This window comes from Muntiacus reevesi, chromosome 11 (genome assembly GCF_963930625.1).
Source record: "Muntiacus reevesi chromosome 11, mMunRee1.1, whole genome shotgun sequence".
Taxonomy (NCBI): Eukaryota; Metazoa; Chordata; class Mammalia; order Artiodactyla; family Cervidae; genus Muntiacus; species Muntiacus reevesi.
Genome location: NC_089259.1, coordinates 4,608,039 through 4,634,134, shown reverse-complemented (window position 1 = coordinate 4,634,134; position 26,096 = coordinate 4,608,039). Strand labels below are relative to the sequence as shown.

The following is a 26,096-nucleotide window of genomic DNA, read 5'->3' as shown; positions in this document are numbered from 1 at the left end:
AACATCAGAAAATGCTCTCTAAGATATGAAAGTACTTAAAACACCACTGTAGGCACCTTTTGATGTTTATACTGCATTATGTGTGCACATGTTTCATATCCTTTTAAAACACGTTTTAATCTTTGCTCTGATTCAAGAATAGCTTTTTCCAATAGTGTTTTGATGCTCGGTTTGATTACATATCAGGGTGACCCAGAAGGCCCTGTATCCTCTCTTTCTGTATGTGAGTTTCATACTTTTTTCCCAAATATTTTTGCTTCAGTCTGTTTTAATGATTATGAAATATTAAAACTATTATTAGAAAAATGACCTGTTATTGTCAGTAAAACCCATGATAGTATGCGTTTATGTATATTTACTCTAGAACATGCATATTGAGTATATTGACTTTGCTTAAATATTCATTCTTGGGGTGACCCCACTCTTTCAGGGTAAACAACATCAACTTTGTAAACTTGCAGTTATAGTAAAGGTAATAAGAACTAACTTAATGATTTTAGAGATGTAATTCCAAGAACAGGCTTTATTTAAAATGTCAATTAAAATGTCACTCTCTCTTTTCCTACGGTTCATATATTTTGAACTATAATAATAGTAGCAATGATAGTAGTAGTATTAGCAACTTTGTAGTAGGAGTTGTTTTAGTATGATGAGGGCCAAATTGTTTTGGTTCAAAAGACCTATTTGTTTTTCTGAATCTACCTTGACTCATTGTCAAGTTTAACAGTTCTCTCAGAAAGATTTCTCTAACAGGACGCATTTTTGGTGAAGATACATATTTATTGTCATCTGTGCATGTGTATACATTCATAATGAGGATACTTAGATTCAGTTTATTTTAAATGATTATAATAAGTAATTTTATAGGAATTATATATGTTGATAATCATAGTTTCATCTGTTTTCCCATTTTAAATCTTAAAAAAAACATCTTTTGTATTACTTATTTATTTTTAAAAATTACATTTTAAAAAATACTGACCTGAACAAGACACTCGTCTGTTCTTTTGGAACTATGTCCACCTAATTGAAGGTAACCAAATTGAAACTTTAGTTCTGTCTCTAGAGTAGAGTTCTATGAATTTAATGGAGCTTTGGAGATCAAAACGTCATTAAAATATAACAGTATTAAATTTTTAAAAAAAAAAATCCACCTTCTGGGGTTCCCAAATCCTACTGTCAGGCATTGATTACTAAATATTAAGTAGGATGGGATTAGTTGCATCTGAGTTAACTGTTTTCTGAGAATGCTAAAAATGATACCAATTCTGTTTATTTGTCTCTAGCAATGGAAAACAAACAAATGATAGAAGCAAAGTGAACAGTGAGACTTACACTGTAAATAGATACTCATCTGGACAGAAATCAGATAGCAGACAGGAGAGAAAAACACTAAAAAGACTATCTTGCTTGCTTCTTACAAAGAATTTGGCTTAACAGGTGTGTTTTCATTGACCTTCTTTGCAGAGTTACCACTTTGCTAGGAGAATGACCTGAATTTTAGATGTATTCATCCATGTCATCAATAGTGGTGTCATTATCAGAGATACGGTTAGTTACACAAATGATAAAACAGAAGGAAAATGTCTCTTCCATAGCAGTATATTTGAATAGTTTTGGGTCTGAAATTCACAGTATTATTTAAGTTGCTAGAAACTTAAATTTGTCCTTGTAAACCAAACAGCTTTTACTAACTACTGCATGCCAGAGTGTAGGTTTCTCACTGCATATAAATCAGGAATTTTAGAAGTTACATTAACCTTTTTAAGAATCTAACATTACAAAAGCTTATTAATTAATTAATATGTTGATGGAAGCTATCAGATAAACCATAAAACACTGAGGCAGCTACCTTAAATCAAAAGAGAGAAACTGGTGCATTTGACCCAACAATGCAGTACAAAAAAAAAGACAAAAGGAGAACCTAGGAGAGAAGAAAAAAAACTTACAGATGCTGACATGTAGGTTTTTTAGAATACTCACTGTTTTTGTAATTTAAAATTATAAAGAGATGATTATTTAAATATATATTTTAATGTCAATAGCAGTATCACTAGTTTAAAAAGTTATCTTAAGTGGAAAATATTCTGACTTCCATGTTCCAGTGGATATATGTCAGGTAGGATTTATTTATAGTATTGAAAATGGTACCAGTAATAATAAGATAATTCTCAGTAATAAATACAGAACTTTGGAATTTTATTTAAGTATAGCATTTAACAGATCTGATGTTACTTTAAGTACTGTGTATCTGATAGCAAAACAGAGCTATTATGCATAATTTTGTAAGGTCCTGGGATTGTTTTGAAAACTGATATTACATTCTCATAAATGAGCTGAGTAATCTGTAAGGAGTGGTCATTTGTATTATAGATAGCCAATAAATAGTATTTGATTCTTTTTTAATATAATCTTCCTTTATATCCATAGTAGCATTCTGTTCAAATTCAGAAGTGAGACTGTTGAGTGTGTTCTCAAGGAATAGAGCATGAAAGAATATACCAGGGCCTGAGTCTTGATCCTCAAGGAGTATAGGGAACTCAATGAGGCAAATAGATTAAAAAATAAGAGGCATGGAGTATGATAAAAAAAAAATACAATAGGAAAATTGAGGCATTATCTTTGTCTAAAATAGAAATGTATTTTGGAAAATATTTTCAGGAATTTTCATTATTTATTTTTCTGAGTAGCCAGAATAAATTTTGAAAACTTTCTGAGATTCAACATCTGCTTTATTTGTAACGTTTTCCTTGCCTTGTAGGAGTATTTATTACTTCTCTCCTAGATACCTATAATGATCTTATTTCTTCTAGCCCTTCCCCCTTCTGAACTTTCAGAATATTTAATCTTACTGATATGGGGTCATATGCAATCTTATGGTTGGTTAATAAATAGCAGTTAGAACTGGACATGGAACAAAGACTGGTTCCAAATGGGAAAGGAGTACATCAAGGCTGTATATTGTCACCCTGCTTATTTAATTTATATGCAGAGTACATCATATGTACATCCAGTCAGGCTGGTTGAAGCACAGTCTGAAATCAAAATTCCGGGGAGAAATATCAATAGCCTCAGATATGCAGATGACACCACCCTTATGGCAGAAAGCAAAGAAGAACTAAAGAACCTCTTGATGAAAGTGGAAGAGCAGAGTGACAAAGTTGGCTTAAAACTCCACATTCAGAAAAGTAAGATCATGGCATCTGGTCCTATCACTTCATGACAAATAAATGGGGAAACTATGGAAACAGTGACAGACTTAATATTTTTGGTCTTCAAAATCACTGCAAATGGTGACTGCAGCCATGAAATTGAAAGACACTTGCTTCTTGGAAGAAAAGCTATGACCATCCTAGACAGCATATTAAAAAGCAGAGATATTACTTTACCAACAAAGGTTCATCTATTCAGAGCTATGGTTTTTCCAATAGTCATATATGGATGTGAGAGTTGGACTATAAAGAAAGCTGAGTGCTGAAGAATTAATGCTTTTGAACTGTGGTGTTGGAGAAGACTCATGAGAATCCCTTGGACTGCAAGGAGATCACCAGTTAATCCTAAAGGAAATCAGTCCTGAATATTCATTGGAAGGACTGATGCTGAAGCTGAAACTCCAATACTCTGGCCACCTGATGAGAAGAACCTACTCATTGGAAAAGACTCTGATGCTGGGAAAGATTGAAGGCAGGAGGAGAAGGGGACGACAGAGGATGAGATGATTGGATGGCACCCCCGACTCAATGGACATGAGTTTGAGTAAACTCTGGGAGCTAGTGATAGACAGGGAGGCCTGTCATGCTTCAGTCCATGGTATCGCAGAGTCGGACACGACTGAGCAAATGAACTGAACTAGATAATAACAGCATATTTGAGAAAGCAGGAAGAGAGATAAAGTAAATGTAGGAAGAAAAAGATATTCTTTGAATTCAGAATTATGAAACACAGTATTTATGTTGTTAATACAAGTATCTCTTTACTCATCACACATGAAGGCTTTCTTTAGTTTAGAAGTGGGATGTAAGCAGATTGGGGTAGCCCTGGAGTTGGAATGATGGTGCCCGAGAGTCATGTCAGGTCCTTGGTGCTGTGTTGGAAACAAATCCTGGTTGCAGCCAAAACGCTATATATTTGTTTCCAGAGGTAGTGTTGATTTGAATACTACTTGCCCTGTGGCCATCCCAGTGTTTTATATTTGTAAGTGTTGCTCAGGAGTATTCCAGTTGTGCTCCTGAGTATTTTAGAAATCTTCTGATTCATGCAGTAAACTGCTCGGATACTTACATTAGTGCTGCATGGCCTGTTGCACTAAATTTGGTCCTTTATTCAGAGCTTTGTCACTTTCTTTTAAATTCTAGCCAATTTTTCCTATGTAATGTTATTTTTGGTATTGCAATCTGCATCCTTCCACCTCTGCAGCTGGTCTCTCACCATCCCATGAAGTGCACGTTTCTCTGTAGTGGTTGTTTCAGGTTCTGCTCTCTTTACCGACATCATCCTCTCCCTGCTCTCCACCGGCTGTTGAAACCCTGATCATCTTTTGAGTTGCAGATCAAGCACTATCTCTTGTACAAAGCCTTTCACAATATTACAGTCTATGCTTTTCTCTGCATTTCTGTTCTTTGTCTTCCTATCCGTTCAGTCAGTTTAGTTGCTCAGTCGTGTCCGACTCTGAGACCTCATGGACTGCAGCACGCCAGGCCTCCCTGTCCATCACCAACTCCCGGAGTCCACCCAAACTCATGTCCATCGAGTCAGGGATGCCATCCAACCATCTCATCCTCTGTCGTCCCCTTCCCCTCCTGCCTTCAATCTTTCCCAGCATCAGGGTCTTTTCAGATGAGTCAGCTCTTCTCATGAGGTGGCCAAAGTATTGGAGTTTCAACTTCAACATCAGTCCTTCCAATGAACACCCAGGACTGATCTCCTTTAGGATGGACTGGTTAGATCTCCTTGCAGTCCAAGGGACTCTCAAGAGTCTTGTCTTCCTATAGCATATATGTCTTGCTATAACATAGTTTAAATTATAATTGCTCATGAATTATTTTCCCTATCCTAATTTCAAATCAAGTTTCTAGCTTCCAGTCAAAGTATAAACTCCTTGGTGAAAAGATACAGCCTTCCAGACTGGTGAATTTTAGAGGTGGGTAAATATGAGTTCATTTAGCACATACCTTTGCTTGACATAACACCTATTCCACAAAATTCTATCGAAGATGCCTTTGCTTAAAAACTTCCAATGCACAAAGTCGGTGTTTAGTTCAGTCTTACCTTATGAATGATTGAATATACTCTTTTTTTTTTAACTGTTGAATCACACACATCTACTACACTGACTGAATTAGAGCTGTCTTTAATCTGGTGGGGCATTTGAGTTGTATTGTTTTTCCTCAAGAGGTCATGTCAGAGTCCTTTATTCAAAAAACAAAAGCAAAAACAAACAAACAAACAAATTTGTTCCAGTTATTATAGAATTGAGCTTCAGAGTCAGTTCTCCTTAGGGTACCTGTTAAGAAAGAGATGGCCACGTTTATCTGTGACTTCACTTCCAGGGTTCTGCCTCTGCCGCAGTGATGACTGCATCTCCAATGTGGGATCAGGGGAGGGGAGCAGCTACGTTTTGAGAGTTAATTTCAGAACAGTGTGCCACAAGACATAGTTATATTTGTGCCACAGGTTCCCGATGCATGGTTTACACTCTCATTTTTTTTTTTTTTAAATTTCTGGTTCTTCCATAGCAGATTTCCTATAAGAAAATAAAATCCTTTTACTTTTATTCCTTAATATATGTTCCCCTTTAATTTCTTTTTTCTTCGTCTCAGAGCATTGTCTGTGATTGTCAACATATATGCCAGAAAATTAATTCTGCGAGACCCTATTATTATGTCTAAAGAGTCACAAACACTTGAAACCATCCCTGAAGGTGTGCAGGTGCCTTGAATAGTAAATGTAAATGCTCCAGGCACTCCAGAGACCCAGTTGCAATTGGATTCAGTTGAATGTGATATAGATCAGTGGTTTCTGGTGTCTGAATGCAGCCGGGACAATACATTCTGAAACTGTGTGATGCAAGTGCTCGCCAGAGGACTGGTACTTCAAAGCTGTCGCGGTTTGACTATTTGATAGCATTATACCAACTTCCTCTTCAAAATGTGTTCTCTGCCTATCAAAAGCAGATGAATGGCATTTCACAACTGAGGTCAAATCTGGAAGCCAAATTGGCAGTGCACCCACCTAAAATATATACGTTTATCTCATAGTATTTTTATTTTGTGAACTATGTTCCTAAATCCTAATCGCTTATGGCCAATTATTAGGAAATAATTTAATTCCTGGAGGCTATACACATTGTTATATCATGATATCACTGGAAAAATGTAACAAGCATCCTCAGGAAATAAGCAAAGGAGCATGTTGTAATAAGATACATGATCTTACATTAAAAAGCAAAAGAAGTAAAAACATGTTGCACATCTATGTATTTGTGTATCACTTATTTGATGAGTAGAACAACCTAGATCACTATGCACAAGTGAGAAACACGGGAAATACAAGGCAATAGATGAGAGATCACTCAGCTAAAGAAAAGTGACTGTTCTCTGATGCCACATTTTTCGCTTTTCTTCCCTGCATAAGGGATACACCAAGCGTATTAAAAATTGTACTAAAATTAATCCTGGCAGCCATGTGAACACTAGCAGAAAAAAAAAGTGTGTGATAAAATTATGAGGATACTCCTTTTTTTTCCCCCAACGCAGAGAAAGATGTTTTGAGACAACTTTCCAACGCTGTCTTAAGAAATAATATTGAAAGTGGAATTTTTAGCCCCTTCATCGTTAGATAGAGGGAAATCAGGTTTATTTTTAACTAACGTGCTAGTAAATGGGACATAGAAATCATAAATGCAAATAATAGAATGAATAGATTGTTAAAGTGCTATTTATATGGAATGACTCACCCTATCATCGTAACAAGTGTAAGGAGTTTATAGGATGGTAAAGGGAAATAAGTGAATAATCATCAACATTGTCAAAAAAGGAGAGAACAGTTTACGGTAGAAAGCTGTCAGTTCACAGGATGTTATGAATTGTGTCAATTTACTGAAAGATACATTTTATTTGAGGTTGTTGAACTGTATTCTGACTAGAATTTTAGTTAATATTGGTGTTTTGTACTGGTATTTAGTATTTGTATTTTAGTATTGGTGTTTTTTTCTGTTGGAATATATTTGGATTAATTGTAATTTGTTGTGTTCATAGAGAAGTGTGCATGCTTGTGTGAAATTGTGTGTGTGTGTGTGTGTGTGCTGAAGAAAGAGAAAAAGAGCAAAGCAAGATGTGGTTACATCATTAAAAACTTTCAGTAGAACACTGGTATACACGGACTCTCTGTCTAAGGTTCTGGTTTGTCATTGTTTACTGGCAGATAATCTGTGAGAGGGGTCAACTTAGATTCTGCAGAGTTCATCTCCAGAACACTTGGGCCAGCCACTAATATAGATGGGTGCCAGCTCTCTGCTTTCCCAGACAGCTAATTAGGTATGATGAAAGTGTACATTGGTGAAAGAAGGTCAAGTGAGAAGTGAAGTCACTCAGTCCTGTCCAGTTCTTTGCAACCTGTTGGACTGTAGCCCACCAGGCTCCTCCATCGATGGCATTTTCCAGGCAAGAATACTGGAGTGGGTTACCATTTCCTTCTCCAGGGGATCTCCCCGACCCAGGGGTCGAACCCGGCTCTCCCACATTGCAGGCTTTACCATCTGAGCCGCCAGGGAAGCTCGGAAGAAGGTAAACTAGAAATAAGAAAGAAAACTGAGAACAAATGAAATATGAACTTCCATTTATAGAGTTGTCTACTTGGAAACAACTCTAATTTTAAGATGCTGTTAGCAACAGGAGCAACCACCACACTAACAGAAGAGCACTTTTCCTATTTAAAGCTATTTACAAAACAGAAATAAAGCTATTCTGTTGACAGCCATGAAGCACAGAAAACTCTCAGATGGCCTTCCCCCACAACCACAGCCCTTCAGAGCTTCCTTACTTAATGTTCTGATTTATGGATTTTGGTTTTCAGATTTCTGTGACAGAGACTTTATTTCATCATTATAAAAAATAAATCAGATGCACATATGTGAGACTCCTATTCCAGAAATAATATGCATGTTTTCAGATGTACAAATATGTGGGCTCCAGAGGCAGCAGGCAAAGCTGAAACTAAGGGGAGGAAACCCTTTTATGTTTTCTAGTATTTCCCTAAGTGTTAACAAATTAGTTGCTAATATCTCTCTTTGGGCAGTGTGGTATAATGCTTTGAAGACAGGGAAAATAAGCTTATCTTATAATTTACTTCTTGGGAGTGATACAGATTCAAATAAAGAGATAGGTTTACTCTGAAGTAAGGAATTTTACTAACTGGTTCCTCAACATGTTTCCTTTGGGGTGAACACTAGAGTCACAACATGCAAGGATATTTTTCCTCTGACTTTTCCCAAAATAACTATATTCAACAGATGCCCCTTGATCTTTAATAATCCTTGCTGGCTTAAATAGTGCTTTGACTTCAAATTTTAGCCTCATACATAGCGATTGTTGACACCTCTTACCCATCTTGAAACGGCTGTGCACTCTTAATGATGTAGTGACATCACAGTGTTAAAATCACGTTATGAACACTAAGTTCTGGTAACCTTTGTAGAAGACTGCTAAAATCCAATACTTTGGGAACAGATAATTTCATGTATTACCTAAATCTTTTTTCCTCACACATATGTAACTTTCACAGTGACTGTTCCTTTCAAGGTATATTTTGGCAGAAAATGATTGCTTGCCTAATATCTTTAAGATTAAGTTGTTAAACAGCTTAGTCTAGGTTTAAAAAAAGATCGAAAGAGCTTTCAGATTTGTCAGCCAAAATGAATATGCAGATTTCAAACATCTTTATTTCTAAATCAATTTGAATTATATAAAATTTTAAAATCAGTAGTCAAGTTGTTTATTCAGTCAGAGATTTCACACTCAGTTGAAGGGAAAAGAGAAAAATTAAAATTGTTTATTGGTGCTTTTAAATAAAAAGATTTATGCACGTAAATTATATATAAAATTTTGTAAATTATGAAAATGTTCATATATGTGCTTATAGATATGTCTTTTATATTACTAATACATAACTTTTATATTACTAATATGTAGCTTTTATATTACTAATTTATAACTTTTCTGTGCATTTTATTCATTCACCTGTATTTCTCTTATGGTGGTTACTGATTTTTAATTTTCAGGAATACATTGGAAATGCATTTGAGTTTTAAAATTTTGTTTGCACTATCTGCTGGAGTAAGCTCAATTTTATTACACACATACAAACAGAGATTTGTACATGTGTATGTGTGTGTGTGTGTGTGTGTAGTTTATGGTGGCAGCTGAATTGCAAGAATTTCTCGTAATTTGAGTGACTATATCTTTTGCAAAAAAAAAAAAATCATATAAGTTAAAATTGACCTAATTAAGATGACTATGTTTAGATCCCTCCCCTTGGGATCTTATATAATAGCCAGATATGACTATAGTGATAAAGAAAGTGCTACTTGCTCAGTCATTTCCAACTCTTTGTGACCCGCTAGACTCCTCTGTGCATGGAATTCTCCAGGCAAGAATACTGGAGTGGGTAGCCTTTCCCTTCTCCAGAGGATCTTCTTAACCCAGGGATTGAACCCAGGTCTCCTGCACTACAGATAGATTCTTTACCATCTGAGCCACCAGGGAAGTCCATAGTAGTATAGAAAGTGATTCTTAACAGTAAACAAGAATTTAAATGTATGCAGATGTCACATGGTCTTTCAGATAATTATACATTTAAAAGATTAGACACTATAAACTTTCTCTATAGACAGAACTGCCCATATTTCCAGCTGTTGGAATTCAGAGTTGTTTTCACTTTGCAATATCTCGGTTACTCTCACCTGTATACTTTTTGGATTATCTGCTCTTTCTTGGCAAAAGGTGATTTTGTGAAAGAGTTATCATGTTATATTGAGGAAAGGAGAAAAATTAGGGTAAATAATTTCCTTGTAATCCCAGATTGGCCCAGAAGAAAAAGTGAATCTTGGGTCAAAGTTCTCTAAGTTTGTTTACTCCAGAATCCTTACATTTTTTTTTCTTTTTTTGATGTGAATATCTAAACTCTGTAAATAGTGGCTGTCTATATAACTTGATTCTTTTTTCATTTTTATAGTTCATAATTCAACATGTCTATTCTGAAATTCATTTCCCCAGGGTACAGAAAGAAGTTTGATTATCTATCTTTATAGCTCTAGAGTTGGAGAAAATCCTCCATGTTATTATCCTTTATTATACTTAGTTTACTGAGGAGATTTTAAAAATTATAATAGAAGGTGTGCATAGCAAAAATCCTCCCAATATGATTCCTCTTCCCTTAAACCTCTAGTTCCTCCCTCCATCCCTCTCTCTTCTCACTTAGAATTCCTTCTACCCTCTCTATTTCTTTTTGTCAAGCTGGTCAGTGTTTTTTTTTTTTCTCTTGTTGGTCTAGTTGGTCATTCTTTATTTACTACCAATGTCTCTTTTATGTACCAACCTAATCATCTATTTATTTATGTTACTTCAGAAATAATTTGACTTTCTCATAAATTGTTTGACCCTTGGCAATTAGAGTTCACTTTATGCTCATAGTTTCTGCTGTTTATGCAAACGTGTTCATTTAATTTTCTTCACTGTCTGTGAACTGCTGCTATCAAGTCTATTGCTCAGTTGTGTCCGACTATTTGCGACCCCATGGACTATACAGTCCATGGAATTCTCCGGGCCAGAACACTGGAGTGGGTAGCAGTTCCCTTCTCCAGGGAATCTTCCCAACCCAGGGATCGAACCCAGGTCTCCCGCACAGAACACAGATTCTTTACCAGCTGAGCCACAGGGAAGCTCCAAAGTGAAGCTGTTTCCACCCAGTTTCCAACCAGGGACCTTGTGCATGTTGGGGGAACATGATAACCACTAAACTGGGGAAACCACAGAGTTGGGGTTTCCTTAGTGTAGTGACTGCTATCAAAATTACAGTCTAGTCCCAAGGTGAACAGCATGTAACGTGTCATGATCAGTACTCGAAATTTTCTCCCTTAGTTGTGTCATGAAGTTGAGTAGTAAAACTGCAGGGTTTATGTTGATGGTTTCAAATTCAAGGTCGATTTATACTTTCATACATCTGCATTACTCTATCTCGTTCATTCTCTTCTTAAATACATATTGAATTCATTCAGAGCTGGGCTCTCCAAGTTGCTGAAATTGAGGCCATTCAATATTGAAAAATAAAACATTAAGGTATTTCAAAGAAAGTGTATGGGCTGTAAATGTTTTTAAAAATCACAACTCTAAAAGATATAGAAATATTACCAAGTGAAATGAATGGTAAAGTTTTTCACTGGATCTTTGAAGAATAAAATTAGTTGAGTGAAATGATACACATGTTTTTTCTAAAACTTACTGACACAGGTATAATATTAATGATTTACTTTCAGAATACATAATGTTAAACAGATACCTGATATTAAACTTTTTCAATATCCTGTTGTTTAAATCCTACTCTACTTTAAATCTGCACAGGGAGGTTTTCAGAAAATTGCCTAGCTTCTCTGCTTCTGTTTGTGTCCATCTGTCTGACAACCTTTCATATCATAGACAGTATTTGAGTTTGTGAGTAGATAGTAGATAGGTTAGTTTGAGATTACATTTCAGCATTCTTGACTGCATTACATAATAAGCTTAACATATTCTATTCACTGCTAGGTAAATGTACTTTAAGAAGAAAGACAATTAAAATAGGGAAAAGACACCTAGATACTTCCTTTTAACATTTCATGTGTGAATGATACATGCTATGAAATATCATAGAATTTTTGTTCTGTCAAAACACTATTTTGATTCCTTTCTAAGAGTTTAGTTTCATAGAAAATTATTTTATCCTAAAACCTTTTGAGGTAAATTAAGTTGTGTTTTTTTTTCTTTTTAGATAAGGAATTATTTATGTGTTTTAAATATAAACAGATTTTGTATATGACTTTTAAATGTAGCTGTATAAATTTATCAGTGCTATTAAATTTGCTGATTTTTCCCTTGCACATAGGACACTATACATTATAGAGATCCTCTTGCAACAATTAAATGGTAATCCCAAGAGTTCCCAAATGTGTAGGGAATTCTATTCCCATCGCATGGAGTTAAATTGTAAATATCCTCTCCTGAAAAAAAGGCCCTGTTTTAAAAAGGATCATTAAACATAAGGAGGACAACCATTTGTTGGTGAAAGGGAAAACTGGGAAGATATAGTTCAAAGTTATAATTTAAAATACTGAGTTCATGGACTGTTGTCATAGTGAAGGAATTGTGTTTCATATTTTCTTGTTCAGCATGTTTGAAACAGTGGTAATTAAAGAATGGTTTATTTAGATTATCTACATGTTATCGTGAAAGAGAAGTGAAATTCTCCCAGAAAGTATTACTGTTTAGGAAATCAAGATTTGTCATTTATTCTGAATTATATCTGTTGACTAAATCCATTTTCACTTAGTTACACCAAAAACAAAACAAACAAACAAAATTGAAGTGAAGAAACCTGATTACGTAATCCATCTGCAAATCTACTACAATAGGACTATGTACATTTTTGACAAGGTTGTTTATAACACATTTTGATAGAAAATTCTATTTGCTATTCTCAGTAAGAAAAGTATGCTTTTAAAGGAAAAGTTTTATTTCATGACTTACCAAAATAGCAATTACAAGCAAAATAGGGATAAAACATGAAAAAAAATAAAAATAAAAAACAGTTTAGGACTTGGTATGGAAGTTTGCAATTCAGTTTTTGTACTGTTATTTGATTTGAAAAATTAATCCTGGTAATCCTTTTTGAAGTTCCCTGTTTCCAGGATGGGTTATACAGAACAAAGACTAACTGATATCCCCAGGGGATTAGTTTACAGTGATGGTCTATTCTACTGAGAATGATTCTCCAATGGCCGCTTTTTACTTCTTTCCAGGCTATGGGAATTCGTTAATATCTAGAGAATAGACTTAAATAAAGCCATTGTCTCAACCAGCAGGTTTATGCAACCATCCTGAAATGTTTTAATTATTGTTTTCTTTTCCTTTTTAATTAAGAGACCAGAGGTCAAGCAAACCCAGGGAGAGCGGATCACAGTCTCGGTAGAAATGTAAAGGCAACCCTAGTGATTGGCTTTGCTGTCTTCCTTTTGTTTTGCAGAACCGGAAGAGTGTGTTAATTGCACAGATGAATGCCGAGTGCTTGGTCATTCTGACAGGTGCTGGATGCCACAGTTCCCTGCAACCAATCAGGCTGAAAATGCAGATTACCGCACAAATCTCTTTGTACCCACAGTTGAAGCGAATGTTGAGACCGAGACTTATGAAACTGTGAATCCCACTGGGAAAAAGACTTTTTGTACATTTGGAAAAGACAAGCGAGAGCACACGATTCTCATTGCCAATGTGAAACCTTATTTAAAAGCCAAACGTGCCCTGAGCCCTCTCCTCCAAGAGGTCCCTTCAGCATCGAGCAGCCCGACCAAGGCGTGCATCGAGCCTTGCACTTCCACAAAAGGCTCCCTGGATGGTTGCGAAGCAAAGCCAGGAGCCCTGGCCGAGGCGAGCGGCCAGTACTTGCCCACTGACAGTCAGTATCCGTCCCCCAGCAAGCAACCAAGAGACCCTCCCTTCCTGGCTTCTGAGCAGATGGCAAGGGTCTTCGCAGACGTGCATTCGAGAGCCAGCCGGGATTCCAGCGAGATGGGCACCGTCCTGGAGCAACTTGACCATCCCGGCCAGGATCTGGGCAGAGAGTCGGTGGATGCAGAGGAGGTCGTGAGGGAAATCGACAAGCTTCTGCAGGACTGCCGGGGAAATGACCCTGTGGCTGTGAGGAAGTGAAGAAGAACAAAAGGCATTGGCATCTTCCTGTTTCTTCTTTTGATTGAAAACTGATCCCTCCTGGTGACAACCCCATTTTACAGGGATGAAGAAAGACCGATGCTGCTTTCAGGCTCTTAGTGAACATCTGAAGTGCCCACGAGTATGTTCTTTTCACTGCTGTTTCTTTTTCAGAGATAACGATGGTTTTGTTCTGACCAGAATTATATTAGGACAGAATTAACGAAGCTCAAAGAGGAGAGACTAACAGAGAAGAAAAAGGAGAGGAGATAAAAGAGGATGATGAAGCAAGTTACCTTTTGACAATCTGTTAGGAAGGTATGCAGTGTGAGAATGGAAGATTTTTTCTGATCGCTCTAAGACTGTCCTCCATGATTAATGCTGACTTAACTGTTTACCTATAAACCCCATACAAAGCAGGGTCATAATTTTTGATCTGTGGTAGAATTTCTAGCAGTCACCACAGGCTTCTACTGAACGTCCGAAAAGACCTTGCAGGAGTCCAAGCTACACCAAACATTAACACATTTGTGGTAAACATTTCTGTATAAAGTTACCTGCCACACTTATAAACACAGAGAACATTCCATATCATTAGTCGAAAAAAATTAAAAACTGGGTCATTTGTAAAACACCTCATGTCGTATGAAAGTTAAATGTAAAAAGATATATTCCATTTTGTCCTGCACACACATAGACTAACTCACTTCATGAAAGGAGAAGAAAATTTAAAGGTTTAAAATCCCTCTTTAGCATTTTAGTGTCCAACAAACATATATGTAACAATGGATATGTTTTAAATTTGCCCTGGAAAAATTCTGAAAAGTTGTTACCATTGAGTGCTGATATTCAGAGACAATTAACATGATTGATATGTTTTATTCATTTGTGGACACTAAAATAGCTCAGGAACGTGAAAATGTTTTAGACATACACAAATCACATGACCATTTAAATGTGCAAATGTAAGAAGATTAAATGTGTTTACATCAAATGACATATTTTTATTGATTTATTGCAGATTCAGTGCATATGAGCCAAATTGTTGAGTGTATAAGAGCTATATTGTGTATTTTATTAAATTAATATATAGTTGTGTTGCAAAAATATTTGGGCTTATATTGTAAATGGCAAGTGTTGCCTCGGTAGCTGTCGAACTCTATGAGTTTTGTTTTTTCCTGCTTCCTTTTCCCCATGGAGTGTTGGAAGCAGTGCCTCAGAGCAAAGTCTCTTGTTTAATGTATAGTCTACCAAGTACTACAGTACATAATCTGTTCAAAATGTGTTTGAGTGAGCTGATGGAGCTAACTGAAAGGTCAAAAAATACATCTGTCAGTCACGGTTATGTGCAAGTCCTTTGTGGAAGCTTTTATTAAAGTCACGCTAAATCACAAGAATTACATTTGTACCAATACCTGAAACTTCTTCATGTTTTTCGATAACTTGCAGCTTCTGCCTATGTAGATATCATACTGTTGATTAGTTCTCAAAAGTATCCTAAGTGGTTCAAGATGTGTGTTCCCATTATATTTCAAAACCATGCAAAATGCTTTAATGCATGTGTGGTACCAGCACTGGTTACTTGCATTGTGTAGTGTTTTACAAGAGGTCTTGGTCTTAACAAAAGGTTTGCCTTTTTTTTTTCAGTGCTCTTCTGCCTCTTTTTATTGGTGTCCTTTGAGAACAATACACCTTCTATTCCTTCATTTTGTTGCACCTTTCCTTGTGACATTTAGCAAGTTTCAAACTTACTTCCATATGAGGCTAGGAAACCTCAAATTTCAGGAATTGGGAAAAAGTAAAATTAGCACTTGCAGAAGTAGCAGCAGATGGGAAAATGCCTTGATTGACATTTTCCTTCAGCGTTTAAAAATTTTGGCATTTTACAGCTTCATGACAAACAGTTTCCAGCCCATACCTTAGAATATGTGGTGCTGAGTTAAATAAAGGCTGTTTGTGCACTGGAGCAGAAAAATGCATTATTTGCAAACTGGTGGAGAATTCTGTGCCTTCTTTCCTGGCCACCAAGCCAGTGTAGTAACAGCATAAATGTCATAAAATCCTTATATCAAAAACAAAAGCAAAAACAAACACAGAGGTGAATTGAGTTTTGTAATTTTAAACCTCGAAAAATCCAACTGAAAAGATTTCCGTCCAATGCTGTCAAGATTTAAGACTGTACCTCGTTTGCAGAACTGCTTTGAAAGGGAAGAGTGGACGACTCCCATCAGCCTTATCCTCTTGAGAACTGTATTTGGTTCCTAGTAACAGCCTTTCCAAAGCTCTACTCTTGGTTTTTATTATTCATAAATGTTTAAATTAGAAAAGCAAGGATCTTGTACATGTGAAACTTAATTGACTATATTTTGGACAATTTATGTATCTGAAATGTGTCGTCTCTGTTATATGATGTTATTTTTTGCCAGGAGACTACAGGTTGATTTAGCTTGATAGCTGCGATTTGATGGAAAACTGATTTCCATTTAGTCTTACCAAGTGTTGCCTCTCTCTTTCTAGACAATAGCCAAGTAGTAAAATCTAAGGCAGTATGTAAATGAAATCAACAAAGAGAGTAGGGTTCATTTTTAAAATGTTCTTAATGCTGAGTAACCAGTTGTTCAATTTATTAGAGGTGTCTGAAGACATTAAAACACTATCAGATTTTAAGAATTGGTTGTGCCAATGTGTGAGGGATTACCTTTAGGCTCTCTGTCACCAGTGATTTACTAGCGTTAGCTGTTTAACACATTATCTGTATTTAGTGGTGATTATTTATTTACCAGTTGGTGGTAATTCAGCAGTCAGGACGTTAAGCTTTTATAGTTGAGTTGAAGGGAATCTTGCTTTTATTCATTTGGCTGGCAACTGCCTTTATCACAGACCTCTGGTGCTTGGCTTCCATGGAAGTCTCTGAGATGCCAAAATTACCCCTTTGGGGAGCAACTTGCTCTAAGGGGTGATGCAGTGATATTTCAAGGGGTTTTTGTCACAATTCAGAATGTGAAAAATTATCTTAATTCACATGCTCCGATTACTAGCCCCTCAAAAAAATCACACACAATCAAAATAAATAAAAAAATACTTTGTCTTTTAGGTCCTAAAATAACTGTATCAAGCACAGAAAAAGAATCTACAGAATTTTTCATAAGAAAGTCAAAGTTCTAAAAATTGTTTACTGATGAACTAAAAAATGTACCGGTAACAAAGCAGTGTTTCCATTCAATGTTAATGTGTTAATGATAAAAGATCTTTTCATCAAAATTAAAAGTAGTGAGAATCAGTGTTAGTTGTACCTATACCAAAGTAAACATAAAAGAGACACATCATGCAGTTTCAAAGAATGCTTTCATGTTATTTCTTAACCTGGCATACTTAATCCTTACTGCAGGCAATATGCAAATATTGGCTCACTACTCCATAAATTAATTGAATTCCTGGTTGGGAAATTGACTTGTTTTGTTTTTCTAAATTAGCTGAGATCTTGTAAAACATGATTTCCCTTTAAAGGATCTAGGTACTGCTCAATTTAAAAAATGACACCATAAAAAAGAAAAAAAAAAGCAATGTAGTGATGGAGCAGTATGCTTTATTAGAACCAGCTTAAAAGCTGTTTGTTGCCTAATGGAGTAAGAAGTTGCTGAGGTCAACAAGTAGACTGAGGTTTGGCATAATATATGCCCACTCATTATTGTCTAGTTATATTCTTTTGACAACACACAACACTTATCGGAGCATTAATTCAAATGAGAATTTTGGCTATCAAGATGTGTTGATTCGAAATGTAATTGAATGAGACCTGAATAAAGTCTGACTTTCCTGGCTCCCGTGTTTCGTAGGTTGGCTATCCCCATTTGTCAGCCCCATCACTCCATAAGGTTCTTAGCCGCACCAAGTGATTGGTGAACAAGGACAACAGCAAAGCAGCATACGTTGTATGGATTTATCTCAACGCTATTGTTTAATGGCTGTGTTTAATGTGACCTATCTGGAAAATGAGGACTCTGAATAAAAAGCTATTACTAATAGTGGTGTTGCCTTCCCTTGAATTCTCTAATACACTGTGTACCGCAGGGACCCTGATCATAATTATTTTGGAAAGCAATTGTGACATCACAAATGTTTGTGCTATTCCTTTATTTGCCAGTAAAATAAGCTTTTGGAAAACTTATTTAATAATAATGTTACTCAGTGGGAATTTGTTACCAGGCTTTCAGATAGCCTGATAAGTTGGGTAGTCAAATACTTACCATGGAGTCATAGCCTAATGATACTAGTGGCTTTTCATATTTATGATTCATTTGAAGATACTTTGGTACAAGATCCTAAAGGACTTCAGAAAAATCATTTTTATAAGACCTCTCATAAGCTTACATGACTGATAAAACCACCTATTTATAAATGGTGTTTTAAAGTTAGTACATGTTTATTGTGGCATCTTAAAATAATAAGCCTCTCTTTCTACTTATTAAACAAATGTTTACTGAATTTCTACTCTGTATTTTCCTTGGGCAATTATGCCCCAGGAGTAAACGGTAAAATCCGAATGTTGCCTGAGTCACAGTAGTCTGGTGGGAGAAACAGAGGTAAGTTCTACTCTATGAACTACATTTGCTTGTTTGCATTTTCCCTCAGCTAGACCACGCATCCCATATCTCTGTCAGTTCACACCCAGTGAGTGGCATCTTCTAAATTACAAACCAACATAACGTTCTGCCCTTGTTGATTTTTTTCTTTTAATTTTACTCTTCTTCTGACAGTATAAATTACATCAAGAAATGTACTTTGCTTTTGTTGGTTAACGTGTCTGTTTCTTTTTCAATGAGCACCACTTAGATGTCAGGTTCCATACAATTGTCCTAAGGTACAAAAAACTAAAATAATTACATTTTACCCTCAGAGTAATTATAGCTTGTACCTAGGTGGTATATGCTAACATAGAAATTGATGTTATATTGCCTTGAATTATATTGCCTCATAGAAATTGACCTTATATTACCTTTTATAATAAAAATATTTCTGTGTTAAGTAGAGCAAAACCATATTGTTATTACATCATTTATTGCTTTCAAATGTGTTAATTGACTCACCTGAACCAGTTGACCAGGGCTGAAGGATTTGGAAGTCATTCAGGAACAACTCTACCTGGCCAGGTTGCAATGAGGAGGAAGTCATGTGTGCAACATGTATCACAAGCTTCCTTCATGTCAATGAGCTGTTAAAGCCCCTCAGATTAAGGTATTTTTTAAGTAGATATGCCCCAAAGATACAATTATTTGACAATCAGAGAGCAATCATTTGTAGGATATGAAGAGAACAAATTCTTAAACATCACTACAGCATCAATACAGCACAGAGAAATACATCATCAAGTTAATGGACCATCTTCAAACTCTTTATTAAATGCTTTTGTAGATGGTTGCACATGGTTCACCAAGGAAATATATCATTTTCTGTTAGTATTAGAAATGAATAATGCTGGATAATCCACTGTCCGTTAGGATTTATAAAAGGGTGCAATTTCTTTCCCTGTTCTCCCTTTTTAAATAATTCAGAAAAAGTTGCCAAACAATAGATTAGTCTTTGAAGCTACTCTAAATGTTAATGAGTATCTTACATATAAATATTGATTAGAGAGGAAATATTTTTGTGAGTTTTTTGTTTTTTGTTTTACAAATTTTGTATCACACAGACTGACTTCACCCATTAGATGGGTTCCATTCTTTATCTTACAAATGAAGCATTTCACTTTGAGAATAGCAATTTATAAATGATCTGTAGCATTCTAATGAACTAAATTTCAATTATTATTTATATTTCAAAATCTATTTTCCCGAAGGTACAATATTCAATCAAATTATTTCATAATATTTTTCAAAGATTGTTGTAAAACAGAAACAACATTGGAAGCTTTCTTTATTATTGTTCAACTTACACAGTTTATCGTGATATTTTGTATAAAATATTGATCAGCACTATTTATATGAAAATTGTGCTTATTTCCCTAAGGGTTTGTAACATCAGGCAGGTCAAATAATAGTTACACAAGCCTAGTTAAAACTGATAAATTCTATTTGTAGAGAATTTTCCAATTTCCATAGAATTTTCACAAATTTAGAAGGCATTACAAAATTAGAAATTCTGAAGCTCAAGGAGGTAAATAAACTTAACCAAAGGCATTGAGCTTGGAAGTCTTAAGACCACACTTGAACTTACTGAGCAGTTCCTCTATTTGCAACTGATTTTGTGGATTCCAAAATCTTGCCCTATTTAACATCTAGCCTTTCTAGTATTTTAAATTTATCATACTAAAACATTAAATTATGCCAGTAATATGCCTTTCACTTATAGTTGACAGTCACATCGTATAACCTAGATAATCTCTATGTTAATAGTTCATAACAACATTAAATAATTTAAAAATAGAGACTAGGGATTATACTCTACAAGAAAAACAAAAAACATCACAAGAATTGAGCCTCTCTTAAGATTGCCTTCAATTCTTTACTGTCATTTAAAAAATTGTTTCACAGCATTGATGGTATGGTCTCCAAAATATCCTGAAACTTTGTGGAAGATTTGCTTTTTCATGAACTTAATATATTCTCATGGAAGATATTCATAGATTTTATTTAATTCCTTTACATCATAAGGTTATGCATATGCTAAATCAATAAGATTACTAACTGACTTCTTAGAAATAATCACGTAAACTAATAATATTGAAAAGACATTTAAATATTGCATTCATACATATGGATCCATATGCCCATATGGAGGCATGAGAGTCAAGTTATTTCAAAAGTCAGTATTACAAAATAAAGAAGAGAATTTAAGTAGTAACAATATCGATAAAGGATGAGCACACTTTTTCATTTATGACTTTCCTCATCCACATTTGATAAAATATTATATCATTGCTGTTTTCAGTAATCTGATGAAAAAGAGAGATTACTATAGCTATCTAAGTCATTTTCAGTCTGGTTAATCAAAAGTGAAGTGTTCTGATTCTTCCTGAGTTTTGCTTACTCATTCATTTTTAAATATCTCTCTTTGCAATTTACAGAAAACCAACCTTATTCTCAAGAGGTCCAGAAATAAATTTTAATATAATTTTATCACTAACGGTTTTATGTTTTGAAAATTTAAATTCAGATTGATGGGATATAGTATTCATTCCTTCACTTTATTGATCAGCTGAATATCTCAACACTATCTATTTGCCATCATATTTTGATATTATTCCTCCTTATTTTTGCAGCTGAAATATGTTTTCACTATGATAATTTGCTTTGATGTAATATTTTTGAATGTTTATTTATTCTTTCTATTAAAAATCAGGTTTATTTATATAGATATCTTTATAGCATTAATTTTTATAGCATTATCTACTGTCTTGCATATGACCAGTCTCTTATTTTCATAATTTTCTATCAAGTACTATATAGTCTTTATCATCTATTTATTTTTCCATTATGTATGTTCATATAAATATATTTGTATCTGTCTTCTTATTCATGGATCAATTATGGAGGTAGTGATGTGCAATCTAATAGTTACAGCAAGTAGAAAATGTTCAAATTGCTTTTATTAACCTTTAGGAAACAACTATTTCTTAGATGTAGCCTACGTAGAGTGTTAAAATTGACAAAATGCTTAATAAAATATAACAGAGGTATAAAGGTGGTAAATAAATTAATATACAGGGTTTTTAGTTAAAAATCTTTATGCAAGAGTGCCTCGCTACTTCATTGAAAATTTGAAAAAGTGATAGAAAGTGAATCATCTTACTTTACTATTACTAGTGCCTATATGTTAAGAAATTCTCATTTTGAAAACTCATCATGTGAAATGTTTGGCTTTTACTGAAGATAAGAAAAGACCCTTCCTTCTGAGATATGCTTATGATTTCTGTCTGCCTTTTCCCCTCAAATACCTCTAAAATTCAACTATTATGCATATTTCATCATTTCTCTCATTTTGGATAACTACTAAAATTTAATCTGTGTTCATAATACAAAGAAGAAAAGGAAATAAATGAATGGGTCAAAAGTGACTTCTCTGGTAATTTTCCTTCCCAAGAATGTGACATTTCACTTTAGTTCAATATTAATTTATGGAGCACGTATTGTGTTTTTGAATACAATAGAGCATACAGATATTAACAAAATGCAGGTTCTGTCTCCATAGATTTAAAATGCACTGGGAAAGGAAGTTATTTACACAATGCAGTTTGTAGTTGGTACTATGAAAGAAGTACAAGTTGCAGTGAGTATAAAAAGAGACAGAGTACTTTCAGCTAAGGAGATGAGAGGTGGAGAGGGAAGGCAGCATTTGAACTGAGCATTTAAGGTGGGACAGAGTTTTGACAGCAGAGACGTACAGAAAATGCATATTGGAAGCAGAGAGAGGCAGTGTGTGCAAAACATTTAAATAAAGTCAGAATATTCTCTAAATAGAAAGCTAGAAAGGTTTGGGAAGGTGGGTTAGGTCAAGATGGGGATTGTACTGATGCTGCCATGTCACATGAATTTCTACTCCAGTGAAAGAGAAAACTCGAGGAAACCTGAATTAGGTTTACTAACTGGGAGAGCTCTGTGAAAGTCTTGCCAAGCTGACTGTGAATTCAGGAAAATAACACGAGGACAGCTTGCTGCTGCCTGGTGATCCATTCTTTATAAGATGCTGCCTAATAGCACCTTGTTCTTGGGTCAGGTCCAACTACCTAGAAGCAATGCCAACTTTGCTGAATCTTGCAAATCTCAGCTTCAAGCTCTCAGCAGAGTATTTATGTGTATGTTTCCAGCTTCCCAGAAATAAGTTTTTCTTTGAAATTGTAATCATGTTTGAAGCTTTAGGAGGCAGAGAGAAGAGAAAGGTAAAGACCAAGAGCATAGATGATTTTCATCTCATGGAAAATTGACTTTTTAACATTCCCAGATTTTCCAATCTGGTACCTGGGCGAGTACTGTTTGGCAGAGTGATTCCATGTTTAATTTTCTTTCTTTCTTTTGTTTTTTTTTTTAAATCTATGTCCACTGACCCAGGGCCTTCCAGGCTGATATAGATATATTATCTTAATTCTTCCATAATTTCCATGCATATCAGAGAGGAGCTTTTAATTATTGATTATTTAGACACTGACATAAGGAATAATGGGTTTCCCTCATAGCTCAGTTGGTAGAGAATCTGCCTGCAATGCAGACCAGGGTTCGATTCCTGGGTTGGGAAGATCCCCTGGAGAAGGAAATGGCAACCCACTCCAGTATTCTCGCTTGGAGAATCCCATGGAAAGAGGAAACTGGTGGGCTACAGTCCATGGGGTCGCAAAAGTCGGACGTGACTTAACAACTAAACCATCACCACCACCACCATAAGAAATAATGCCTTTGCTTACTGGTTCCCAACTGGGCTCAGTTGTGCCCTCCCAGTAGTGTTTCACAGAGAGCTGGACAATAAAAAGGCTAAGTGCCAAAGAATTGATGCCTTCAAGCTGTGGTGCTGGAGAAGGCTCTTGAGAGTCCCTTGGACAGCAAGGAGATCAAACCAGTCAATTCTAAAGGAAATCAACCCTGAATATACATCGGAAGAACTGATGCTGAAGCTGAAGCTCCAATATTTTGGCCACCTGATGTGAAGAGCTAACTCATTTGAAAAGACCCTGATGCTGGGAAAGATTAAAGGCAGGAGGAGAAGGGGGGAGACAGAGGATGAGACAGTTGGATGGTATCAGCGACTTGATGAACATGACTTTGAGCAAGCTCTGGGAGACAGTGAAGGACAGAGAAACCAGGCATGCTGCAGCCTATGGGGTCGCAAAGAGTCGGTCACGACCGAGCAACTGAATAACAACAATTCCCCTTGCATCCTGAATGCCACATAACACTGAGCAAAGTTCCAGGTGCTATACCGTAGGTCCTTGTTGTGTATCCATCTTAAACACAGTAGTGTATACACGTCCACCCCAAACTGATACACTGAACAACATACAGAGGAAACTCGGGTTGCTAACAAGTGGGGGGAACTGAGTTGCTACCGGCATCTAGTAGCTACTAAGCATCCTGCAGGGATTCCCTAGCCGTCTAGCGGTTAAGAATCTACCTGCCAATGCAGGAGACACGGGTTTGATCCCTGGTCGGGAAAATAAAATCCCACATACTGTCAACTTAGCCCATGCGCCACAACTACTGAGCTCACGTGTAGCAGCTACTGAAGCCCAAGCTCCCTTGAGCCTGTGCCGCACAAGAGAAGCCGCCACAGTGAGAAGCCTGCTGACCACAGCTAAAGGGTATCCTTCACTTGACACAATTACAGATCGCCCTCCAGCAGCAAGGAAGACCCAGAGTAACCAAAAATAAACAAACAGAAGTTTATAAAGAACAAAACATTCTGCAGCACAAAATAGACTCTTCCCCTCCGCCTAACAAAAAAATGTCACTAATGTCTGGGTTGAGATATCCTGCCTTAGGAAGAACGTGTTTAGGAAAAGAGGTCTGAAAAATATTAGGTTTTGGAAAACAATCATTGACTATTAAATGAATTGATATGTTTTCTTCCTGAGTTTTGAGAAGACTTTTGGAAATTCTCCTAATTACTTAACATAAGGACTTATTTAAAATTTCTTACAGATATATTCTGCTCTGGAGATTGGCATGCCAATGTGTCTTGCAGTCGTGAGTATAATCTCAGGCTTTGATCAGAACTGAGTCACTCCAAGATGGTGGAGTAGAAGGACATGCACTTATCCCTTCCTGTAAGAAAACCAAAATTGCAACTAGCTGCTGAACAACCACCTACAGGAGAATGTTGGAACCCACCAAGAAAAGATATCCCATGGCCAAGGGCAAAGGAGAAGCCACCACAGGATGGTAGGAAGGGTGCCATCACGTTTAAAATCAGCTGGATGGCATCACTGACTCAATGGACGTGAGACTGAGCAAACTCCGGGAAATGGTGAAGGACAGCAAAGCCTGGTGTGCTGCAGTCCTTGGCGTCACAAAGATTCAGACAGGGCTGAACAACAGCAAATCAGTATCAACAACTCACTGAAAGAATCTCCGTAGAAAGGTGCTGCTTGGAATGGCTCTTTACTCCTGAAGCAGTCAAACGCTGATCCCCTAGGAAGGGCAGGTAAAATGAAATTCCCCAGGTGTTAAAGGAGGGAAGAATCTGCCTCTGGGACTATTTCAAACGTCTGGTCTACTGCTGCCATAGAGGTCAAATGACGTGATTAATTTATGCTCCAAACTCAAGTCACTTGTCCTTAATGTGTGTGTGGAATCTGTCACTCCCATGACACTGGGAGTTTGTGGGGCCAGGTATTAGAAAAAGCGATGGTGGTGGGAGGTGTCAGGTCAACAAATGGCAATGTTAAAACAGAAGCTAGGGGATCGTAAATATGTCCAGATGCTATAAGATGAATGCTTCTATTGATTTCTTGGGCATCTTCTGACCTGACTTTAATTCTTTCAAAGTAATATGTGGAATGCCAAAAATGTCAGACTGACTTTCTAAATGAGGTGAGGGGAAGGTGAGTGCAAATGGTTTCTTAAAAGTTTTATTTCTTTTGACACATATTCTGTTTTACCCATCTGTAAAGCAGGGTGGGCGGTTCCAGTGCACATTTTATGAATTTGAACTTGAAATGACTCTGGTTTAAAAATAATAATGGTAATGTGTTAAAAGGGTGACAGGAACTCCAGTGGCAAAGATGAAAGTCTGCACATTGACAGGCTAATTAATACAAATAGTAGTTACCATAGCCAATCCACATTTGAGATTTTATTTGGTAAAACTCAGCTAAATATGCACTAAGTGAGTTAAAAGTAAAGTTAACATACACTGTAGTGAAGGCTGGTGTTACCAACAGACCAGGAACACATTGTGAAAGGGAAAACCTTAGTCTGAACCTATGACGTGTTCTTTCTAGAGGGACTCAGTCACCCTCCAGCACATGCACAAACTTGCTGGGTTTTGTTTATGCTGGAATCTTTCTATATAGAAAAGCAATATAGCAGCTGAAATACCACTACTGTTCAAGGTAATTTACTTCCTAATGGTTTATTTACATAGTGAAATTTGCATTTTATTTCACAGAAAATGTTGTGACTCCACCTACCCCTCAGTTCAGTTCAGTTAGTCACA

General features: G+C 36.1%; 1 protein-coding gene across 1 annotated transcript in view; it reads left to right on the top strand.

Annotated features, from left to right (window-relative positions):
* The window catches only part of PCDH17 (protocadherin 17), a 110,972-nt gene extending 92,161 nt beyond the window's left edge, over positions 1-18,811 (top strand). The window contains exon 4 of the mRNA XM_065902251.1: positions 13,273-18,811. Coding sequence (XP_065758323.1) covers positions 13,273-13,955 — 683 coding nt within the window. The 3' untranslated portion in view covers positions 13,956-18,811. The remainder of the gene's footprint in view (positions 1-13,272) is intronic.
* The last annotated feature ends 7,285 nt before the right edge of the window (positions 18,812-26,096 follow it).